This window comes from Geotrypetes seraphini, chromosome 14, assembly GCF_902459505.1.
Source record: "Geotrypetes seraphini chromosome 14, aGeoSer1.1, whole genome shotgun sequence".
Lineage (NCBI taxonomy): Eukaryota > Metazoa > Chordata > Amphibia > Gymnophiona > Dermophiidae > Geotrypetes > Geotrypetes seraphini.
In genome coordinates this window covers 13,615,670-13,639,537 of record NC_047097.1, presented here as the reverse complement: position 1 = coordinate 13,639,537, position 23,868 = coordinate 13,615,670, and the positions used below count along the sequence as shown (strand labels likewise).

General features: G+C 42.9%; 1 protein-coding gene across 1 annotated transcript in view; it reads right to left on the bottom strand.

Moving 5' to 3' along the window:
- PRTG (protogenin) overlaps nt 1–23,868 on the bottom strand; it is a 254,683-nt gene that overhangs the window by 141,533 nt on the left and 89,282 nt on the right. The window contains exons 3-4 of the mRNA XM_033921031.1: nt 9,350–9,494; nt 2,220–2,353 (exon numbers count right to left, since the gene is read on the bottom strand). Of these exons, the coding sequence (XP_033776922.1) occupies nt 2,220–2,353; nt 9,350–9,494 (279 nt within the window). The remainder of the gene's footprint in view (nt 1–2,219; nt 2,354–9,349; nt 9,495–23,868) is intronic.

Here is a 23,868-nt window from a genome sequence, read left to right as displayed (position 1 = left end):
TTTTCCAAGTTTATTTAAAAATTTCTATCCCACTCCAGGGAGAACTGTCAGGGCAGCTTACAATCTAAAAACATAGTAAAATACAATATACGGAATAGCCATACATACTGTATATTCAAAACATATTAAAACAACATGCCAGCAGGGGAGAGCCGACGGAGGAGGGCTGCAGTCCGGCCATCGGACCAACGGTTGGCTCGGGGGCCCATTCAAGCTGGACTTCAGTTTTGACTGTTTTGATTTTATTTTCAATTCTTTTTAGTTTATGATATATTTTTTAATCTCACTTATTGTTTTACCACTTATTTTGTTTTATTTTATCATTCAAATTTCATTTAAATTTCCCCAGAATTCTATTGCTTCAACGGTTCTCCCTCTGCATCTATTCTTATCTCCCCTCTTTTTTCAACCTTTCAAAGTCCTTTAGATCATTGTAGTCTTATTAAAATGTTTATTTTCTTATTTTTCTCATCTATTCTCTATTTTATTTCTTCATTACTCTACTAATTGACATTTTTCCAGGTACTTTAGTTAGATTGTGAGCCTTCGGGACAGTAAGGGAATTTCTAAGTACCTATATTACTTATAATTTTAATGCACCCTATTGTCTATTTTTATGTAAACCACTTAGAATCCTAACGGAGTTTAGCGGTATATAAGAAATAAATTACATTACATTACATATACAAAAACCCATACAAAATACATAAAATTAGGATTTAAGGGGGCGAATACAATAAATTCAAACAAAGAAAAAGTTAATACTGAGGATATTCTTCTGGTTTTCAGGACACTAATAGCGCTACCCATTAAACCTGAGAATATTCATCAGAAAAGAGATAGGTTTTGAGATTTTCCTTAAACTTATCAATGGAAGTAGTTGATTTAAGTGCCAATGGTATCGAATTCCAATACTTTGGACCATTAATGAAGAAAATAGCATCTCTCACATGTTTATGTATGATTTCTTTGTACGATGGAATGATAAGCAATTGTTTATTTCCAGATCTCAGATTTCTGCCTGTTACATAGGGGTTTAACAACTGTGCTAAATATGGTGGCTCATCTGAACTCAGCCAGAAAATTGCCAATTTTCAATTTTCCAAATTAACAGCCATGCACTAATTTTGCCATTAGCATGTGGTCATTAAAAAAGGATTAGCACCACTTATTTTGTAGGCAGGGAAGGCTCACGTGCAAGGGCTCAAGTGCCAATCACACACTAATCAGTTAGTACATGGGAATGCAGACACACTAAATGATTAGTGCAGAAATGTCCACTCTTTGTCCTCCCAGACATGCCCCCTTGACAAAAAAAAAAATGTTTTTAGCATCTAGTTTGCATACACACATTGCAAAATTACTGCGGGATGCCTCAGCACATCCCATGGTAAGCTCTCTTCAGCTGCAGTAACCATGCATTAGTTTATTGTGAGCGTCTATACCACTACTAATGACTGGTGAGTCAATTCAGAGAGGTTTGCATGAGGTTCTGTAAAAGGTGTTACAATCCAGAGTTACAAAGAGCTTTTGCGAGGTGTTATAATACATGGGCTCTATACTAGACGTCTGTATGGGAACAGGGATCGTGGGGACCCTGTGAGTACCCTCCAGGTCCACAGGAATCCCCCCAGGTCCATGGGACTCCCATAGGGATCCCCTCCAGGTTCACGTGATTCCCAAGCGGATCCCCCAGGTCCACAGGACTCCCATGGGTATCTCCCCCACATCCACAGGACTCCCACGGGGATGGATGCTGGTTCTCTGGAATTCCCACGAGGCCTACCTAATGTTCCTTCTAATTCAATCCCTCAAGCAACCAGTAGCTGATTGCTGCTCACATGGGAGAGCTCTGTACATTTACCAATCAGAGAGAGCTGTAGCTTGATGGCCAGTCAGAAGCATTTCTTTGTAGAAGTGCTCCTAATTGGCCATCAAGCTCCAGTTCTCCTGCCTGAAAGTGATTCACATACACGATTCATTATGGATATGCTGAAACCTGACTAGCAACAGGGTACACCAGCACTGACTTGGGAAATACTGCTTTAGTGCATCCTAGGTTAGGTCATTTTGGCTGCTTTAAGTGCATGTTTGCACATAATACAGCTTAATTAAAGGTCCCCTAAGTTAGATGATTTTAATCATGGTGTGAAACATTATTGACACACCTTATTATCTATTTTTCACATATGACACTGCATGAAACACAGGCTGGGTACCTGGAGTAACAGTTAATGAGGCCTCAATACTCTTCCGCCTGTTTGCTATGGAGGTAGCAACACAGCGATAATTCCCAGCATCCTTCTGATTGACACCATAGATCTGCAGAACTCCCTTCGCTAAGACAGTTACCCTGTGGAGAAAACAAAAAAAAAAATGCTTATTCTTTGCTGCCATATGCAACTACCACTACCACTATTAGTAGTAATATTTACCATTTCTATTGAGGAAGGACTTCAGGCTCATACCAACTCTGAACTGGTTAGCTAGTTTATAGTCCAAGTTCTCTAGTTATAGATGTTTTCCCAAATAAATACAAAGTCATTTTTATCTCTGTTCTCATTATCTAAGTTCCATCAGTGGTGTAGCTAAGGAGGTTGACGTCTGGGGGAGGTGGAACCCAGCAACACCAAGCCACAGGCCCCACACCCTTCCCCACCGCTTGAGCTTCCCCCATCCCCCGTGTACCTCTGGAAATGTTCACCAGCACAAGCAGCATCTTCCCGCTGCTGCTCATGCTGGCTCTGGCTACCTTCTGACGTCAGGTGCTGGTCCCATGACCAGGAAATGATGTCAAAAGGGAGCCGAGGCCGGCCTGAGCAGCAGGGGGAAGATACTGTTCACGATGGCGAAGGTTTCAAGAGGTACATGGGGGAGGGGGATAGGAAGAGAGGCGCCAGCACCCCTGTGAAGATGGTGCCCGGGGAAGGCCACCCTCCACCTCCAATTTCATTATGTCACACAGTCCCATCCTAGTTTCAAAAGGTTTCTTTCATTTTGTATCTCAGGCTGTAGGTAGGGGTGAGGTTTAAAATCAGAGCCAAAATACAAATCATCATTTTCAAAGGAAATGCATCATGGACCTGGGTGAGGAATTGTAATTTAAAACTGCTCTCTGTGGGTAGCCACATAATAGTATAACTACTGTGTTAACTGGTTATATTCCATTTGTGATCTGAGAAGGTTGATGGTGGTTTGTATTAGAGAATGACACGGGTACAAATTTTTCCCTGTCCCTTCCCCATGAGTTTTGTCATTGTCCCTGTCCCATTCCTGTAAGCCTTGGACACTTACGATTTTAAAGTGCTTGAGGCTTGTGCCGATGAGGACAAAACTTGCAGGAATGGGGCAGGGACAGGAAAAGAACTTGCTGAGACAGGATGGGAAAATGAGTTCCTGCGTGGACAGGGAAAAATTTGTTGTCCCCGTGTCATTCTCTAGTTTGCATTCTTCTGCTAAAGTAACACTCTTAACTCATGGTGGGCCAAAGGAGCTGTCTTTCTTTGGCATCCAGAACATTTATTGCTCTTCATTACAGATTAGTCCAGAACTGCCAACTAGTCCCAAACCACCATGAACATTTTTAGACAGTTCCACTTTAAATTTCTTCTCTAAACATTATCAGATTAATGGCCCTGTTTTTGTAATCAAAACATGAAATGGAGAAGTAGCCCAGTGGTTAAAACAATGAGCTGAAAACTAGGGAAGCTATTACAGATTCCCCTGCCACTCATAGCTATGTTTGACAAGTTACTTAAAGTGCCACTGCCTTAGGTAGTAACTTTGTCTGTAAGTCCTTTGGGGATAGGAAAATATCAACTGTACTTGAATGTAACCTGTAGGAGTATATTCTTTGCAAGCTTATTCTGCTGCACATGAATGCTCAGACACTGTTGCAAGGAAACACAAAACATTTCCTCTCTTTGCTATCTGTAAATATGAGCTGTGTTACAGCTGAACATCTTAGATAAGTAACACTTGCTAATAGTATCTCTTGCCCTGGCCTTGGAAATTGTGAAACCATTTATGCATGCTATTTCTTGTAAGCTGATGCCATGTATAAAGAAAAGAAACTTATCTTTCTGCCACATGGCTATACACAGAAACTGACCTATATAACTAATTTGTAAGTGCGCATGCACAAGGTACTAATATGTTCTTGTCCACTGAATAAACAGACATCTCTTTGGATACGCAACGGTTTGCATTAGCGTGTGTGTTCTTTCTAAAGAGATTGTCTCCGGATGCATCTGTGGTAAAGACAACAGAGTGTGTGAGGCAGTATTGGGACCAGAACCTTTTCAGCTGGGGGCTCGCCCAGGATTGGATCGGTACCGGCTCCGGTGAGTATGGATTTCTGAATCTTGAATTCCATTCTCCAATTCTCACTGGTGTCCGTGTCCTTTTCCAAACCCTTGTTTGCTATTAAGACTTTTGGGAAGTCAATTACGGAGTTTTGGGAACTCCTGCCGCACTTTTGAGCAGCCAAATGTTCTTTTGGGAAGAATGATATCATTAATAGAAACGCCTGCCCGCTCTGTCGTCTGTGGGGTAAAAGCTTTGTCAGCATCTATAAAACAAACATGTTTTTTTCTGTTACATAGAGAATTATGGACCCCTGTTGGGTTACAAAAATTGGATAGCTCTAAGTCTAATAAATGTTGGCACTGTCATCTTGAAGCAGGGACTTTAGATCATTTGTTATTCTATTGTCCATATGTTATAGCTTTTTGGAAATCAATTTGGGACCAAATTAATTGTTTATTAGATAATCCAGTGGCATTGTCATATGATACTGTGCTGTTTGGTATGGCAATGAGAGCAAAAAGTCAGATTTCTTCAAATAATAACAAATTATTACTTATAATGACTGGGGTTGCCATTCAACAAATTACTTATAATTGGAAGAACTGGAGTAGACTAAATTATAATTTTTGATGGCATTCTCTATGTCATATATATAAAATGGAAAGATTTATTGCAATATAGAAAGGGTGTTTTAAGAAATTTCAAGATGTGAGGGAGCCATTAACAAAATATTGTACTAATTAGAGGACATTTTTTCCCTTGAATTTACAAGTTCAATTGTGAGGGGGGGAGGGAGGGTAATTTATTATTACAAATCGTACAAGGTATTTGATTATATGATAAGAAAGGGTGGGAAGGGTGGGAGATAGGAGCATATCATTTGTACCATTGATGATTATTAATGATATATTTATTGTTAATTTGTTTGAATATATTGTCACACTTATTAAGTTTGAAAATGAATAAAGATTTAAAAAAAAAAATCATGGCGGTAAATTACGCCCTGTTGCTTTCTTTTCTGAGGTCATTCCTGTCCTAGTACAAGGCATGCCTGCCTGTTTGAGAACCCTGGCTGCAGGTGCTATGGTGGTAGAAATGGCCACTCCCCTGACCCTCAGTCATCCCACTACCCTCCATACCTCTCACGATGTCCAAGCCCTCCTTCACAACATCCACACCCAGCTCATGTCCACCCAGCGCCTTAGTGGTTATGAGGTTATCCTCCTTTCTAATCCCAATCTCTCCATCAAATATTCCGCCCCGACTTACGGCCCCGCCTTTCTTTTAAATGGTCTCTTGGGTCTCAAAGGTGAACAAGATTCCCTCCCCCTGACCATTCCTGTGTCTCTTTTATCCAGCAGGACACTTCCCCTTGCCCTGATTTGTCCTCCACCCCTTTCCCTGATGCCTCCTCCATCTTTGTTGATGGTTCCGGTTCCTGTTCCTGCCCCAATGACAACACCTTTCACATGGGATATGCTGTGGTAGAACTCCATGACATCATCCATGAGGCCCTTCCCCTTCTATATCCCTCGGCACAGGCTGCTGAACTTATTGCCCTCACTCGCGCCTGCCAACTTTTCTCTGGTAAACGCGTTAACATCTACACTGACTCCAAATATGCCTTTGGGGTTGTACACAACCACGGTGTTATCTGGTGGTGGCGTGGCTTTGTGGCGGCCGACGGTAAGCCCATTTCCCATTCTTCCCTTGTTTCCGACCTTCTTTCTGCCTTATTCCTGCCTGCTACAGTCGCTCTCATTCATTGTCACGCCCACACTGGTCTCCAGACTGAAGTTGGCAGAGCTAATGCTCTGGCCGATCAAGCTGCTAAACAAGCTGCCTTATCCTCCCCTTCTACCCCTGTTCTCCTTCCTCTTCTTCCCCTCCCTCTTTCCCCCTTCCTCTCTTTTTTCCCAACTCCAATCCTTTGCTCACTCCTCTGAATTTGAAGCCTGTGCCTGGCTGGTGCCCAATGCCGTCCTTCGGACGGACTTTGGTGCAAAGAGGGGAAACCCTGTATACCAGCTGCTAGCTCCCCTTTATTCATTGCCCAATATCATGGCATTGGTCATCGTAGTGCTCGCTCGACATTTCAATTCCTTGCCAGTGACTTTTTCATACTTGATCTTCGTTCCCTGATACAGACATATATAGCTCGATGTCTCACCTGTCTCCGTGCTAACCCCAACATACCCCATACAGAACCACACCAACACCTAACTTACCCCACCTCTCCTTTTACACACTTGCAGATTGACTTTACTCATATTCCTCATGCCACTGGAATCTGACAGGACTATGCCCTTGTTAATGCTGACATGTTCTCCCGATGGCCTGAAGTTTTTCCCACCACCATTGAAACGGCCCAGACTGTGGTGAACATTTTACTTTGCGAGATCATCCCTAGGTGGGGATGCCCCACCCACATTAATTCAGACAATGGTCCTGCTTTCACTGCCAGAGTATGCAAAGACTTAGCTACTGCAATCCGCATTGAGTGGAAATTTCATTTCCCATATCACCCACAGAGTTCCGGTATTGTTGAACGCATGAATAGGACTATCAAGGACAAAATCAGGAAAGCCACAGCTGACATGTTTGTAAATTGGAAGAAATTCCTCCCTATTGTTTTAGCTGAAATTAGGATGCAGCCTCACTCCACAACTGGCTATTCTCCCTTTGAGATCCTTTTGGAATGACCTTTCCCCGCCCCATGGGTAGACTAGTGATCTCCCCTTGATACAGGAAGAGTATGTCTGAAAGCTTATAGAAACGTTAGGGCATGTTGAATGAAATGTTGCTTGTACTTCTCCTTTCTCTCCACAGACTCCCACCCATTTCTTTCAATCTGGTGACACTGTCGTTGTCTAGAAGCTCTCCAAGGACAGGAAGTTGTCGGACTTTCCCTTTGAACTTCCCACTACTGTGATCGCTGCAACCAGGATCGCCAAACTCGCGGAAGAGTCTCCTATTTGGATACATGCATGTCGATTGGACAGTGAGCTAGTAAGAAAGGCAAGAGATAAATCCAAATGCCTCTTCCTTTCATAGTGACACATTCACAATGCTTACAAGGTGGGAATTATATTACATAGCCTTTGAGAGCTTAAAGCTGTCTTAGCAGATCTGTACATCCATGCACATTTTTTTTCCATAGATATATAACAACTAGTGTTTAAGCCCGTTACAATAACGGGTGCTAGAGTAGATGTCTGTATGTCTGTTTTTGGGTTTTTTTATTTGTCTCTCTCTCTCCCTGGACGCAGTCTGCCATTCTTTGTGTCTGTGTCTCTCCCTGGTCCCCTGTCTGTGTGTCTTTCTTTCTGTGTGTCTCCCTGGCCCCCCTGCTTGCCAAAGCAGCCCCCTTTCCCTTTCCCCCTGTTGTGCAATGCCTGCCTGCTTTGTGGCTCCCCTTCTGTTCCTCCCCCCCCCCCGATTGCTATCTGCCCCCAGCACACCCCTCCCCCCAAAGCAGTTCCCCTTTACCCCTGTTGTGCAATGCTTGCCTGCTCCGTGGCCCCCTTCTATTCCTCCCCCAATGATTGCTGTCTGCCCCCAGCACAACTATCCCCCCAAAGCAGCCCCCTTTCCCTCTCCCCCTGTTGTGCAATGCCTGCCTGCTTCGTGGCCCCCCTTTTGTTCTACCCCCGATTGATGTCTGCCCCCAGCACACCCCTCCCCCCAAAGCAGCCCCCTTTCGCTCTCCCTCTGGCCTCCCTGTTGTGCCATGCCTGCCTGCTCGGTTCCTGCCGCCGCCGCTGCTCCTGTTCAAAGCGGCCTGCTTCGGTGCGCAGCCGGCTGTAGCGAACCTCGCAGGCCGCTCTTCATATGGTAGCATGTTCCCTCTGATGCGATTGTGCCAGAGGGAACATGGTCCATATGGAGAGCGGCCTGCGAGGTTCGCTACAGCCGGCCGCGAACCTCAGCAGACCGCTTCAAACAGGAGCGGTAGCAGTTGGTGCGGGGGGGGGGGGGAGTCGTCGACATGTTCCCTATCCGACACTGCCGCCACCAGCACTGCTCCACACTGCCTTCATCCATCCTCCCGTCTGATGCGCAATCGCGTCAGAGGGAACGTGGTCCATGTGGAGAGCGTCTGCGAGGTTCACTACAGTCGGCCGCAAACCTCAGCAGGCCGCTTCAAACAGGAGCAGCAGCAGTTGGTGCGAGAGGGGGGAGTCGTCAACGTGTTCCCTACCCGACACTGCCGCCGGCAGCGCTGCTCCACACCGCCTTCATCCATCCTCCCGTCTGATGCGCCAAGTCGGCGCAAGTGCTGAAGCTGCCGGCCATGGACGGACACAGCACTTGTCAGCTACCCACAGCCTCTTAAGTGTTCAGACGCGCTTAAGAGGATTATTATTATAGATACCACTAAATGAAGATCAGTATAAAATTGCTTCTTGTGAATTCTTTACGACCAGATAATTATACATCTTAACATATAGGCTGTGCTAGTCCTAGGTTTACACCAATGCATCTACAAAGCTGTAGTTTCAACCAGGCCAATATTCAAAGCAATTTAACTGGCTAGAAACAACTCCTGGCCATTTAAATTACTGGTTTGGAGCTAACTGGTCATATTCAGCAGTACTTAACCAGATAGTTCTATTGAAAATATCTGGTTCACACCCAACTGGAAACCGGCTGCTTTAGGGACATTCCAGGGGCAGATATTCAACACTTAACCAGTCAAAGTAACCTCTTAAATATGAACACAAAAGTCAGTCCTATGTTTATGCCATTCGCCATAAAGATAGAATTTAACTGGCTATTTTTTTCACCGGCTCTGTAAACCAGGAAATTCAATATTGGAACCCCAGACATTGAAGTGGTTAACAAAATGCACACTGCCAGCTAAATATAGGGTCCCACTTTCCTTTTAAAAAAAAAAAGGGTAGAACAAATCATTTACAAACGCACTGGAGGTAGAATCAGAAGTGCTTTAGTCCATCCCTAGTAAGACTCTGACTGAAATATTTAGAGAGACATCAATGATATCAGCTGCACTGCCTAAAAAACAAAACTTGACACTCACCTGTCAATGGCCAACGGCAAGGTTGTCCGATTCAGCTCCCACGTTATGACAGCAGGAGGGTTTGAAGTTATTTTGCAAGCAAATCGTGCCACACCTCCCTCCTGGACTTCCACAGACACTGGCTGAACTTCAAATGTGGACATGGCTAGGATAGAGAGAATAATAGTTAGAACACTGTCCTAGTGCAAACTTACTGCAACAGCCTCACAAGAGCAAACAAAACTCACAAGCCAGCATACCCAGAACTTCTTTTACAGTTCATAATTTATCCAAAATCTTAAAAATATGTTATTTTATAAACAAGACAAAATATTGAAGAACTAGGGCCAGAACTGAGCAGACTTGCATGATCAGTGACCATATGGTTGGGATGGGCTAGGGAGGGCTTTGACAGGAACTATAAAACTTTGGGATGGTTGAGAAAGGCTGGAGTGAGCTTGGACAGCAACTCCAGTAGTTGGAACCTAATGACAGTGCCAGGCAGACTTCTACGGCAGAAATATCAAAGAAGGGCCTTGGGGGTGGTTCGGATTGGTTGGGTACAATAACTGGACCCTTTATTGGGGTATGGAGTTTTGTAACTCTTGGGTATAGGTTACTTTTTATAGTTTGGTTTCATGTCGATATTGAAGCTTTAGGGTTGAGTGTGGGTAATAACGTTGGGAATATTTGGGCCTGTTTAGGTATGGTTTTTCTAACTTTTTGTATTGCCCTTTCATGGGTTGGTTTGTTTTTTGCTGTACCCTATTGTTTTGGTTTAATGCTGTTATTTTTTATTTGCTGAACCAGGCCATACTTTATTTTTCAATACCCTAAGAGTTAGTTGAGGACGAAGGATTGTGGGGAGGGTTCGGGAGTACTGCTGGGCGGTTAAGAGACATAAGATTCTGTACTGTTTTTTTAATGTATCTGAAAATTTCCATAAAAATTTCTCTTGGGAAAAAAAAGTATATATCAAAGAAGAAGAAGAAAAAAAAAAAAAGACTGCTGGACAAACTGGATGGACCACATAGTAAATGACAACAGATAAGACCTATGTTATAGTGTATTCTTCCATGCTACAAAAAAATTCATTTTGGAGCTCTTTCACAAAAGAGCATTCTGTTTTCCACTTACTGCCCCTTAACAGCAAAACTTAACATGCGGTACATGCAAAGGCAGCACAGCAACTGCTGGGGATGTGCCCAGCATGTACTACTACTACTTATCATTCCTATAGCACTAGATATATGATCCTCTGCAATTCCTGTGCAAGCATGTTCATTAGCACATTTTAACTCTGGTCACAATTAGCAGAGCTGTACAACATCTGCACTGAGGAGGTGCTAACGGGAAAAAATTCTATATATGGTATTGAACGTTAGACTACTACTACTTCTCATTACTCATATAGCGCTGAAAGGCATATGCAACGCTGTATATTTTCACATTGATAGACAGTCCCTGCTCAGAAGAGCTTACAATCTAACTTGGACAGACAGACATAACATATAGATTTGTGGATGCAGAACTAAACTAAACCTTAAGTTTATATACTGCATCATCTCCACGGAACTGGAGCTCGGCACGGTGAGAGGAGTTAGAAGTCAAAAGCACTCTCAAAGAGGTGGGCTAGTTCCTCGCTGAATTTTCAGCATAGAAAAGCATTCTAATGGATGCGAGGGTGATAAAATGGGGCAAAACACATGCACATGGAATAGCACGTAGTGTTTCCACGCAAATCTGCATAGAAGGTGTGACCATGGGAGGGGCATGGGTGGGTCAGGGGTGTTCCCTTAAAATACATGCAGTATTATAGAGTAGTGTGGATCTGCATCCACCTTGTGCATCAAGATTTACACCTGGTTTCACCTGAACACAGATCCCGGCTCTATGTGCTGTTTTATAAAGGGCGCAAATCCTCAACTCCCCATTACAGAATACCATTCAGTACCAATTTTTTGGGGGGCTGAATCATTGCTTAAAGTTGTGAATTATCTTATCAGAACAATAAAGTCTGCATGAGGAACATCTGTCTCCACAGTTTTTTGCTTTTGGTGGAATCCTGAGCGTCATTTCCTGAATCCAGCCCTAACTGAACCCGAACTGCACAAGTGACAGAACGTGGTATGTACCCTGTGCTAACTGTAGTGTGCTACCCTTGCCCATTCTCCACTCAACTAGTTCCTACTACCCCCCAACGCAAAATGGCTTTAATATGTCAACTAGCAAAACTGCTAAACCACCATGGGAATCGTTAACTCACCTGTGTGGTAGCAGTTAACGCATGCTAATTCACACATTAACTCCCCAAATTTGGGTGCAGAGCCCAGATGCGCCTGCAAACTAATTAGTCAATTGGGTACAAACAACCAAATACTTATGTTAAATGGAGTTGATTAGCACTTAATTGGCATTGATTTGGATTTGCGCGTGCATCTGCTATTCTATAATGCTGCACACCCAAAATGTCTTGCGCACAACCCAAAAGGGGACATGGCCATGGGAGGGGGCACAGGCAGGTCAGGTGCATTCCAAATATTTAGGCACAGTGTTATAGAATAGCAGAGTTACATGCCTAGCTTCTTTGCCAGGATTGGTGTAAGTCCTCATGCCCAAAGTTGGATGTGGGAATCTGCTCTAAGCATTATAAAGAGACTCAGCCTGGAGTGCCTTAGTGTGGATTTTCCCTGGTGCCTAAATTTGATCACCCTTTACTGAATCTGGTCCCAATTGTTTAATGCACTTTAATAAAAGGGCCCCTTTACTTAGCTGTAAAAAAACAAAAAAAAAAACAAACAACCCAATCCTCAGCTGAGCCATTACAAGATAAAAGATTTTACCAGCAAGAGCTGGACTGTCATCTACATCCTACAGCCTTCTGCCAGAGAGAGTGTGGTACAGCAGTAAAAGCTACAACCTCAGCAACCTGAACTTGTGGGTTCAAACCCACACTACACTGCTCCTTGTGACCCTGGGCAAGTCACTTCATCTCCCCATTGCCCCACATAGATAGATTGTGAGCCCACCAGGACGGACCGGGAAAAATGCTTGAGTACCATTCTTAACTCCCCTGGGAGACCAGTATAGAAAATTAAATAAATAAAACTATTTTATTAATATTACCACAGTGAGCGAACATTTAGAACCGCCAAAGCAACTGTGGAATCAGACTTATAGTTATGATTGAGGGTAATGTCAAAACACAGGTTTTTGAGCTAAGAGTTGAGGACACTACCTTTTCAGCTTTTGTCTGAGAAGGCATGCTGTTAAGTGTGGGGGAGAAGGTTATACCCTGCCAGGTGACCATTGGCTAAAAAAATAACTTTTCTTTCATTTTAATGTGCCACTGCAATACTGAGAACCTATAATGTTCCTCTAACATCTGCTATCTAGGACAATGGTCTTCCTTAAGTTTTAATTCAGGGCCACTTTGGATCTAAATGAGCTGAAGGAGATCTGCCATATATCTTCCTATATGGGGCTGCGACACTGCTGATCAGCATGTGTCAATGACATTCATCCTTTCCAGCCTGTCATTGGTGGTAACCTCAAGGAGGTTTCCAAATGCATTCTTTTCATCAATTCAGAAATCCTTGTTATTCAAGCATGTGGTTCTTCCAATTCCCCCTTTCTGTTCTGCACATGGGCAGAGACAGAGTAGCAGAAAAAAAAACTAAAGATGGGGCCACCCAAGAGGTCTCCAAGGGCCATTGTTGGTCCCTGGACCTTGCATTGATCTATTGTAGGAGGCTGCTTTTGAGCTGAATAATAACCACAAACTTTGCTACCCAATACCTAGCAGGCCTTTTTATTGAAATGCATTTTTCTTCTCAAATCTCTTTATTCAACAAAACATATCACTCAACAATATGGTTGTTTCTTCTTCTACTTCTAGGATGCCGAGGAGCCATTTTGGTTGCAGGTTTTTTTGAAGCATTTAGCTCATGTTCAAGGTATTTTCTGTATCTTTAGAGTTGTGGAGTGAATTTATAGTAACTCTTAGTTTTTACTTATGTTTATTTTTTGTATTTACCAGTTTCCCCTGACAAAGCATTCTAATGGCAAAACAGGGGCCCTGTTGGGAGTTCACTATTATCTGATATCGGGATTGTCTCCAGCTTACTACCTTTTTCCTCCTTTTGTATTGCATAGACCATCAAGAGAAACTAGAAACTTCTACTTATTTGCTTATCCAAAAATTAATAGGTGCAGATATAAGACCTCTTCTTAGATAGGACCCTAGCATTTCAAGCTGGTAGGCAACAATCTTGGTTAGGTAAATAATAATAACAACAACAATTTATATACCACAGGACCATGAAGTTCTATGCGGTTTACAATGATTAAAGAAGTTACAAATTGAGTGGAATAAGCAAAGTACAGACTTAGGCCCTGATTCTGAAAAGTGCCGTCCCGATTTTAGGCAGCTGTAGGCGTCCTACAGCTGTCTAATCAACCAATCGGGATGCACGTTTTTTAAAAAAATGCTCCCCAGGCAGACTGCCTATATTGAAGGCGCCTCTGGGAGCCTAGGGAGGCCCGCAAGACGCCTAAGCTCGCCTAAGGGCCTTAGGCGAACCTAGACGGCCCTACACGTCTCCCTAGTAGAGGAAGAGACGCTTAAAATGTAGGCCAGCAAACTGCTGGTCTACATTGTAAGTAGATGCGGCCGCTATACTTATCGCGGCAAGAGATCTCCCTGCTGCAATAAGTATAGCGGCTGCGGCCGCCTGTCCCATCACCGGCAGGAGGATGCCCAACTCCTCCTGCCAGAACCCCGGACCCCCTCTCCCCCCCACTCATAATCACCAGCAGGAGGATGCCCAACTCCTCCTGCCGGAACCCTGGACCCCCCCCAAACTCGTAATCGCCGGCAGGAGGATGCCCAACTCCTCCTGCCGGAAAGCTGGACCCCCTCCGGACCCCCCATGCTAACGGTCTTGCTGCCGTCCAGCTGACAGGTCCGCCTCGTGGAAATGAGACGGGCCCGCCCCATCCAACCCATCCCCGCTAAATCTAAGGCCTGATTGGCCCAGGCTCTAGAAGCCTGGACCAATCAGGCCTTAGGCATAGTGGGTTCGCCCATCCCACTAATCCTAAGACTTGATTGGCCAATCAGGCCTTAGATTTAGCGGGGATGGGCCGGGAAGGGGCAGGCCCGTCTCATTTCCACGAGGTGGGCCTGTCGGCTGGACGGCAGCAAGACCCGTCCAGCCGACCAACATTTAAAAGTTAGTTGGGGGGTTGTTAGCATGGGGGTCCGGAGGGGGTCCGGCTTTCCGGCAGGAGGAGGTTGGGCATCTTCCTGCCGGCGATTACGAGTTTGGGGGGGAGGGGGGGTCCGGGGTTCCGGCAGGAGGAGTTGGGCATCCTCCTGCCGGCGATTATGAGTTTGGGGGGGGAGGGGGAGTCTGGGGTTCCAGCAGGAGGAGTTGGGCATCCTCCTGTCGGCGATCAGACAGGCGGCCGCTATACATATCCCTTGTTGCGATAAGTGTAGCGGCCGTGTCTAATCTAACCCGATTCTCTAACCGGCTTCTGTAAAATGGACGCCGGTTACAGAATCGGGGTTTAGTTTAGGCCCGATTCTGTATAGGACACCTCTCCCGGGCGTCCTATACAAAATCAGGGCCTTAGTGATTAACAGTTCTAGAGATCGTTTGTTGAGGACTAAGATTGTATAGATTGGTTTCCTAAGTATTTCAGGAACAGATGTGTTTTTAGGCGTTTCCTGAATTCCCTGTAAGTAGTAGGCACGAGTAATTGTTCTAGATCTTAACCCCATAGTGCTGCTTGAGTGAGAAAAGATGTTGCTGATGACTTTTAATTTTACAACCTCTAATTGTAAGAATTCAAGTGTTTTTAAATGTTCAATTGTTAAACATCATTTACTGTACTTGATTTTAAGATATGAAATGAATAAAGATTTAAAAAAAAAAAAAAAATTACAACCTCTAACCGGTGAAGAAACAAAGTTCGGGTGTGAGCTTCACCTGTGTCTGTTGGTTGTGAAAGAGAAAAGGTCTTTTATATATTTAGGGGCTAAGCCATAAAGTACCTTGAAGCAAGAAAACCAAACTTGAATTTTGCACGTGCCTCCATCGGCAGCCAGTGTAGAAGTCGATAGGAAGGTGTTACATGATCAAACTTCTTCAGTAAATGTACTCAGCAAGCTATGTTATCCTATTGCAGTTTTCGGAAATTAATTAAGATCACTTTGTTCGATAAGTTTATTACTTGGTGAGTTTTATTATTGAAATTCTATTTTACAAATATTTGTATTTTTTACTATATTATTGTATTTCGCTGATTGTCCAGCTTTTTTTAGTGTAAACCACCTAGAACTTTTGGTTATGACTGTATAGAAGAGAATAAAGTTATTATTAATATTATTATTAAGGGAGATTTTTTTGTGAAAGATATATGTCGATACCTCCTGCTTTTCCCTGCTCATGAACTGTGTGGAGGAAACACTTGCAGCAGATAAGTTTTGTTTTTTCTTTTCTTTATTTTGAGTTTGTGAAGTCACTGTACCGTTATAAAATATTTGTGACTCAAGAAAAGAATTTAGACTGGTGGAGTTTTTTCTGACCGAGGATGTGTCTTCATCTTCAAATTGTTCATTTGAAGTTGATATGTCCGGAGAATTAGTGATTTAAAATAAAATCCAACATGACACCGAGGTCTTTTTCTCCATCTTTAGTAAATAATCCGTTGTATGTGGTGTGCAGTGTTACCCCCACAGTATATATCTTATTTTGAATGCATTTTTTGGCTGTTTAGATTGTTTCTTCTTCTATACATCAACCCAAACTCTAACAAAAGAAATACAAAACTTTTCTTATTTTTCCCCAACACTTTAACTTAGTTAAATCCCACTCCACATTAAATAGCTCCATGCTCCAAGCCATACTCTTTATCCATCAAAGGTCATCAATATATATAACGGAGATCACGTCTAATCTCTTTTTTTTAACTGGTGAATTATATGTATATGCTTTTGTATAAATTATATTTGGTTTTTATTATATCCGTTACTTTGTAAATCATATTGAGATATGAGATATAGGAGTGACTAATAAATTAAACTAAATATATATATATATATATATATTTATTTATAGTTTCCAGAGTACATAAGGTACAGCCAGTATCTAGTACAGAGATAAAAGGTAACATAGGGCAATCTAATTCACTGATCTACTAATCCTCATTTTGGATTTCCCTTATCTCCAATTTCTTCTCCAGGTCAGAGCAAAATCTGGGAAGCCTACAAAATATAAGGCTGATGCCTGCCACTTCCACATTCTGTAAACCAAAAAAGACCACCCTGTAAAATGTTTATCTCCCCCCCCCCTCCCCGACTACTACTGCATTGGGTTGCACCCATGCAGAAATACACACACTTCCACTCACAAATGTGAGGCACTTTCTGCCTCTGTCCTTGTAAAGCAATTTAAGGTATATCCTGCTATATGAGGGGGCCATATAAAGCAAATTCCTTCCTCCCTAAAAGTCACACCAAAGTACTACAGAAGAATTTCACTCCCCTCCCCCTACTGTAATGTTGTTAATCTTTACAGAACTTAAAAGGGTGAGCAATAGTCAGCTGCAATCTCATCTCCAGGCGAATTGGCCTGCCCAAACAACAAGCTTCCTGAATCTCCCTTGATAGGTGCTTTTATGAACCCTTCCCATGCTGTAATTCATAGGGACAGTCTCAAAGAACAACAGGTAGGGGAGAAATGCACAGTGAGGCCTCTCCTCTTCCCTTCCCTCCTCCACCAACAAAAACAGCACCAGCAATTACAGAAGGGAGGGCAAAGATAAAAGTTAGGCAAGATTCACATTCCCAGGCACTGACCCAAGACAATCAAACTGGGCACTATCTACATAATGCAGCGATGACCTGCCCAAAATACACTTGCCAAGTGAGCTATTTGAGTTTTCAGTTCAGTTTGGTACCCAACATAATCATCGTGAGCACCAGTAGGTTACAGATGAGACAAAACTGTCTCACAGCATCAGGCACTCCAGTCTCTGTGACCCAGTACAGCCCAATGCCTCATTCTCTCCGGTCTCCCATCATTAGGCTGCAAACTCTTTGGACCAGAGTCTGTGTGGAGCATTACGGTCCAGTTTGTATAAAAGAATCCTAAAGTTAGGTGCCTAGATCGGCGCACTTAGCCAGTCTAGGGGCTAGATTCACTAAGCCAGGGGTGTCCAATGTCGGTCCTCGAGGGCCGCAGTCCAGTCGGATTTTCAGGATTTCCCCAATGAATATACATGAGGTCTATTTGCATGCACTGCTTTCATTGTATGCTAATAGATCTCATACATATTTATTGGGGAAATCCTGAAAACCCGACTGGATTGCGGCCCTCGAGGACTGACATTGGACACCCCTGCACTAAGCAAACCGACCGTGTACCACCGATCGGTTTGCGACCCGATTTCCCTCTGACCCGATTCACTAACGTGCTTAGCGATCCCATCCCGATCCGTGCATGCAAATGAGGGAAATGGCATGCAAATTTGGGAGGACAGCGATTCACTAAACTTTTTCCTTTACACACCGACTAGCTGGCCAATCAAGAACAAGATCATTTTTTTGTGTATATGTATAATGAATGCTGTATATCTCTAGAAATAAGTAGTAGTACGCTGTTTCCCTGAAAATAAGACCTATCCCAAAAATAAGCCTTAGTATGATTTTTAAAGATGCTCCTAATATAAGCCCTACCCCAAAAATAAGCCCTAGTTAAGCTCGACTTCTGAAACCCCTCCCCCCCTTGAATGTCCCCAACACTCCCTGACTCCATCCCTGACACTAGTGCTGTCCATTTCACAAAAAAAAAAAATCTGACCTGTCAGTTCAGTGACCCCCCCCCCCACCACGGTAAGACCTGACATTCCTTCGCTCTGAGGCTTCCTAAAGCAGCAGTGGTGATGATGTGGCAAAGGGAAGGCCCCGGCAGAGAAGGCCTCAAAGCAGCCACTGCTGCTTTTTGGAAGCCTCGGAGAGAAGTATGTCAGTCTCATGGTGGGTGGGGTTCTGCTGCACAGGGGGATGGGAGGGAGGAATAGAAAGATGCTGTACAAGGAAATCGGTGAGAAGGGAGGAAAGATGCTGCACATGGAGGAGGGGGGCGAAGAAGGAAAGAGGAAGAATTGGGGTGGAGGAAAGGAAGGGATTGTTGTACATGAAAAAAAATGACATCCCCCCAAAATAAGCCCTGTGTTTTTTTGACCCCAAATTAACGTAAGACATTCATATTTTCAGGGAAACACGGTAGTAGTAGCTATAGTGGTAGCTGTACCTAGGAAATAAGATTTTATATTTTTATTGTATCATGCTGTTAACCAAATTGTAAATTTTATGTCAAGCTGTACCTGAAGTACACCACCTTTGGTGAGCATCTTCATCAAGGTGCTTAATAAACCCCAATAAATAAGTCCACTTTAGTCCCATGAAACCTGATCTATATGTAACATGTTTTCACACCAAGTGCTAAAATCAACTCAAAACCGGAGTCCTTAATGGGAAGCTTTTAAGAGCCCAGAGGAGCCTCATAAAAAGAGCAAGCATCACAGTCTGATGAGACATGCACAGCTCGCAAAGCAAGCCAGTAAGTGGATGTGCCTCTTTATTACAGGTTTGCCGCTTTCCTTTAGTCTGGGACCAGCCACAAATTTACAACCAGCACAAGTCCTCGAAGCTGGATTTAACTCCTCCTTTACAAAGCAGGCCAGCCTGCCCATAAAACCACAGAAAACAAATTACTGCTCAAATTTTACAGGTTTATATTATAATTTTGAGAAAACTCCCTTCTTCGGGAGCTTGTTTAACAGCTGAAGGGAATGAGGCAGTTAGCAAAGGGTCAGACCTACAAAAAAGGATGATTGGAATTCTAAGTATTTTTCAAATAAAATTTTGGTGAAACCTTGCAATTTGCAAAACCTTTTCTTGGTTGTTTTCATGTGTTTTTTTTTTAATATACATTTTTGTGTATTACTTTGTGCATGTGTGTGGGGAAGTGTAGGGGGTAAGCATAGTTTGAAACACAGCCTTAGAGCAAAAGTGACATTTATATATGAGTGCCAATGGATCTTGCATGACTGGCCAATCACTTATTACATCTCTTTGCTGCACCAGTGAGTAGATGATGAATGCATTATTTTTAAAAAATAAATAAATAAAAAGACAGCAGAAATGATCCAGTCGGTCACAGTGAAACTTAAATCACAAGGCTGCATTTGACTGACCAAATCACTAAACACACTGTACAAGCAGCACTCCAGCTACTTGTTCATTCAGGAGAGGCAGAGAAGGAGAGAGCAATGCAAAGTGAGCCTGATGCAGCATTTCACAATTTATTTTTCAAATACACAAAGCATGGTCCTTTTGTAAGAAATACTGTATAATTCAACTGCGTGTTCGATTACATCAATTTGAGTTACTGTTAAATACTGTGTTCCTCCCTCAGCACAATTCAGCTTTTGTCTCTTTTTCTTTTATTTTTGAGAGTAATCAGCTTTGACATGTGTAATAAACTTACAAACATTGGGATGTTTTAAGCTTTGCCAGTCACAGTATAAAATGCACAGCTGGCCAAATGACCCCCATTAATATAATCCCATTTAAATGATACCAGTTTATTTGAATTAGAAAGCTGCATAGCACACTATGAAATCGGTGAATGCATCACTTCAATGTGTGCCACTTTAACTAGCTCAGTCAAAACTACCAAATTAAATTGTGCTTTTTGCACCAAAGTTAAATTTGTGAAAAGAATCCTACTGCGTATTTCATGCTGGAGTAAATTCTTCAGGCTTTACCTATCCAACACTGGGGCTTAGTATAATGAATTCTGATTTACATTTCCAGGGAAACGGAAACTGCTGAATTCTCCATTTCCTACCCTGACTGAGCCTTTTATAGCTGGGGGAAAATGTGTCATTCCAGCACTGGGTAAGAGCAGAGTAAGCTCAGACAAATACCCATGCTTCAGTCCAAACCAATTAAGAATGAACGGTCTGAGTCACTTTAATTTCCTTCTGATTTCTATTTATTTAATACAAGTAAGGCAGAAACACAGTTCTTCCTCTTCCCCACTATTCAGGAGTGCTCTGCCCAGAAAGAGAATTAAGGACCTGGGGGACCCAAGAAGCATTAAAACTTGTCCCTGTTTTCTTGAAAAATATACTTGTGAAGAAAGGAAGATTTCATTGAAAGGAGCATTATCTTTAAACAGAATATGGCTCCCCTATTTTCCCATTACATCACTTCAAAATACAGCAAATGTTCTACTTTACAAAAATTAAAATGAGTTGCCAACAAAGGATGGCCTAAGTGGCTTAGTGGTAGTGCCCATGCTAGTATGAATGGGACTTTGAGTTCAACTCCCAGCTCAAATCTCTTACTGGAATGGGAACAGAGAATGACATGGAGACAAATTTTTCCCCATCCCCACGGGAACCCATTTGCCCATCCCCATGAGTTCTTTTCCTGTCCCTGCCCCATTCCTGCAAGCTTTGTTCTCATCTGCACAAGCCTCAAACACTTTAAAATCATAAATGTTCGAGGCTTGTGTGGTTAAGGCAGAGCTTAAAGGAATGGGGAAGGGACAGGGAAATTGAGTTCCTGCAGGGAGGGATGGGGAAAAATTTGTCCACCTGTCATTCTCTAACTGGGAACACTGCAGCAAGATGTAGGGCCCAAGGTGAACCCTGGTACATGACCCTATCCAAAAACTACTACTACAGTGATTGCCTAAGGAGTCCTTTTGCAAAGCTGAAGTAAAAACTGGCCTTGGGTGACCTTACACGGCTCATTCCCATGTGCTAAGGCCATTTTTACCACAGCTGTGAAAAACCCCGATTTTCCATTTATTTCATTAATGGCAGCGTTAGTGCACAACCATTAATACATGGCCATTTTTTTAAAAAACTACCACAGGAACACTTACTACCATCTATTTTAAAGGCAATAAGGTCTCCTCGTTATCTGTGTGCTGGGAGAGAGTGTGGCGCAGTCTCAGCACCCTCGCTTTGATACTATTTACATTTTAGAAGGCATCTGAAAACTTATTTGTTTTCCAAGTTTTTGAGTAACTAACTCAAATTTATTTCTTATTCTACTTCATTTTGACACTTTAAGTTATCTCTCTCACCCTGATGTTAATAATTATTTAATCTTTTGTAAACCGCATAGAACTCTTTGGTTTATGCGGTCTAGAAATTTATTTTATTTTATGTTATGGTTTGGTTTTTTTTTTTTAGAAGACAGACAGGGAAAAATGTTTGAGTACCTGAATAAATTTATGTAAACTGTTCTGAGCCCCTCTGGGAGAGCAGTACAGAAAATTGAATAAATAGTGTGAAAAGCTTCACCCTCTAATAACTAGAGCTGGCATTGTGACATCATAATGCCTCATTCCATCAATGCCTAAGAACCAGCCTCATCAGTGATGTCACAATGACATGACTGTCCTTTACTTGGCTCACTTTTATTACATTTTGATTTCTAGAGTGGCACAGTGGTTAAAGCTACAGCCTCAGGACCCTGAGGTTGTAGTTCTACCACCCACTGCTCCTCGTGACCCTAGGCAAGTCACATATCCCCCCATTGTCCCAGGTTGTGAGTCCACTGGGACAGACAGGGAAAAATGCTTGAATACCTGAATAAATTCATGTAAACTGTTCTGAGCCCCTTGGGAGAACGATATAGAAAATTGAAAAAATAACCACTTAGCATGCAGTAATAAAGATGTGCAGGTTAATAATGGATCCCCTAAATCAAAAAATTTAATTACACAGTTAGCATTTGCACATGGCAAAAATAACCCCCCCCCCCTTTATGAAGCTGTGTAAAAGCCCCAAACCCTCACAGAATTCCTATGAGACTAAATTTTTATTGCCATGGCCAGCGATAAAAAAAACACTAATGCGGCTTCATAAAAGGCGGGGAAGACAGAACTCTTTTGCGCCTCCCATGTTTGGCCATTTTTGTTGCATTAGGTATATATTAGCACCCAACACAGCTCAGTAAAACAACCCCAAAGTAAATTTGAGATGTAGTATAGAACAGTGGGAAAACCCCCAAATGAAGGTTCACTTTACTACATCCCAAGCCGGATTCCAATTTAGGGGGAATTTTTTTAATTAATTTTTTGTGCATGAATATAAAGAGATCTAATCAAAACAGTGGGGCCACACCTTAGGCAAAATGAATATCGCTGTCATCTTGTAAAACAAGTACCTTTAATATGCTCATGCCTCTTAGCCATTTACCATTTATTGGGAATGTGTCTCAAATTCTAAGAAATATTTTTGTAAAACTGTACAATGCTTAAATTGTCAAGGAACTGGCATAGGAAAATGTTAGATCAGTCTCTTCAAAGTGTACATTTGCTCATAAGCTTCATCCCATGGTATCTATGACTCTATGAACCCGATATACAGTAGAGCACTATCGCGTATTTTCTTTCTAAGAGGGATTAAAAAAACACACACATTTTTAAAAATTAGATCTGAAGTTCATGTCCTTTACTAAATACGCTTACTTCCTTGCAAGCTTCTTTCCATTTCTTCTAAATTTTTGCAGATTGCAGAAGCAACAAATCCAATCCAAGGATGTTACAGATGCCAAGCATTCAAAAGTGCATGGGCGCCTTCTTTGGGCAAGTTTCACTTTGGTAAGATTTCTATCTGATCAATATTAACTAAAGCTCCACCACCAGAAACAAGACTAAGCCAAAGTCAAAAGGCGAGCAGAAAAAGTTCTGCAAATCCGAGCTATACCTGGCCACTATTGTAGGGGAGTTTCTACCACCTCCAGCAACTACCTGGACTTCTGCCAAACTGCCAGGAGGAGAGTGTGGCACAGTGGTTAGAGCTACAGCCTCAGAACCTTGAGGTTGTGGGTTCAAAACCCTTTGCTTCTCCTTGTGATCCTGGGCAAGTCACTTAATCTTCCACTGTCCCAGGTACATTAGACAGACTGTGAGCCCACCAGGATAGAAAGGGGAAATGCTTGAGTACCTGATTTGTAACCTGTTCTGAACTCCTTTGGGAGGAACAATAATAATCTGTATAATTAATTTTATTATTTGGACACAAACCCTTCAATAAGCAGTTTAAACTAGAGAATAACAAGGTGACTGTTTCCCACGGCTAGCCACAGTAACCCGCGGGAACAGGGGGAGAAATGAATTGGTGCCACGGGTACAGAGACAAGGCCATTCACCGCCCTGTAGAGTGGTGAATGGCCTTGTCCCCGCAGTAAAGATCTGCTGCGAGTTGCCTCCTTTCCACCCCTCCTAGTCAGCATTCCCCCTCGTGATCGCGCCGGAAGTTACATCAGAAGGAGGGACTTGGTGGCAAGAAGGATCCTGGAGCAGCGCTGTGTGCAGGAAGCTTCCAACTAGCTGGTAGGCCGCCCTGGGGAGGTGGAAGGGGCTGATGTAGGAGAGTCGCGGGTTTATTGGGGGTTTTTTGCCACCGGCATTCAGGGAGGGAGAGTGCGAGGGATCCGT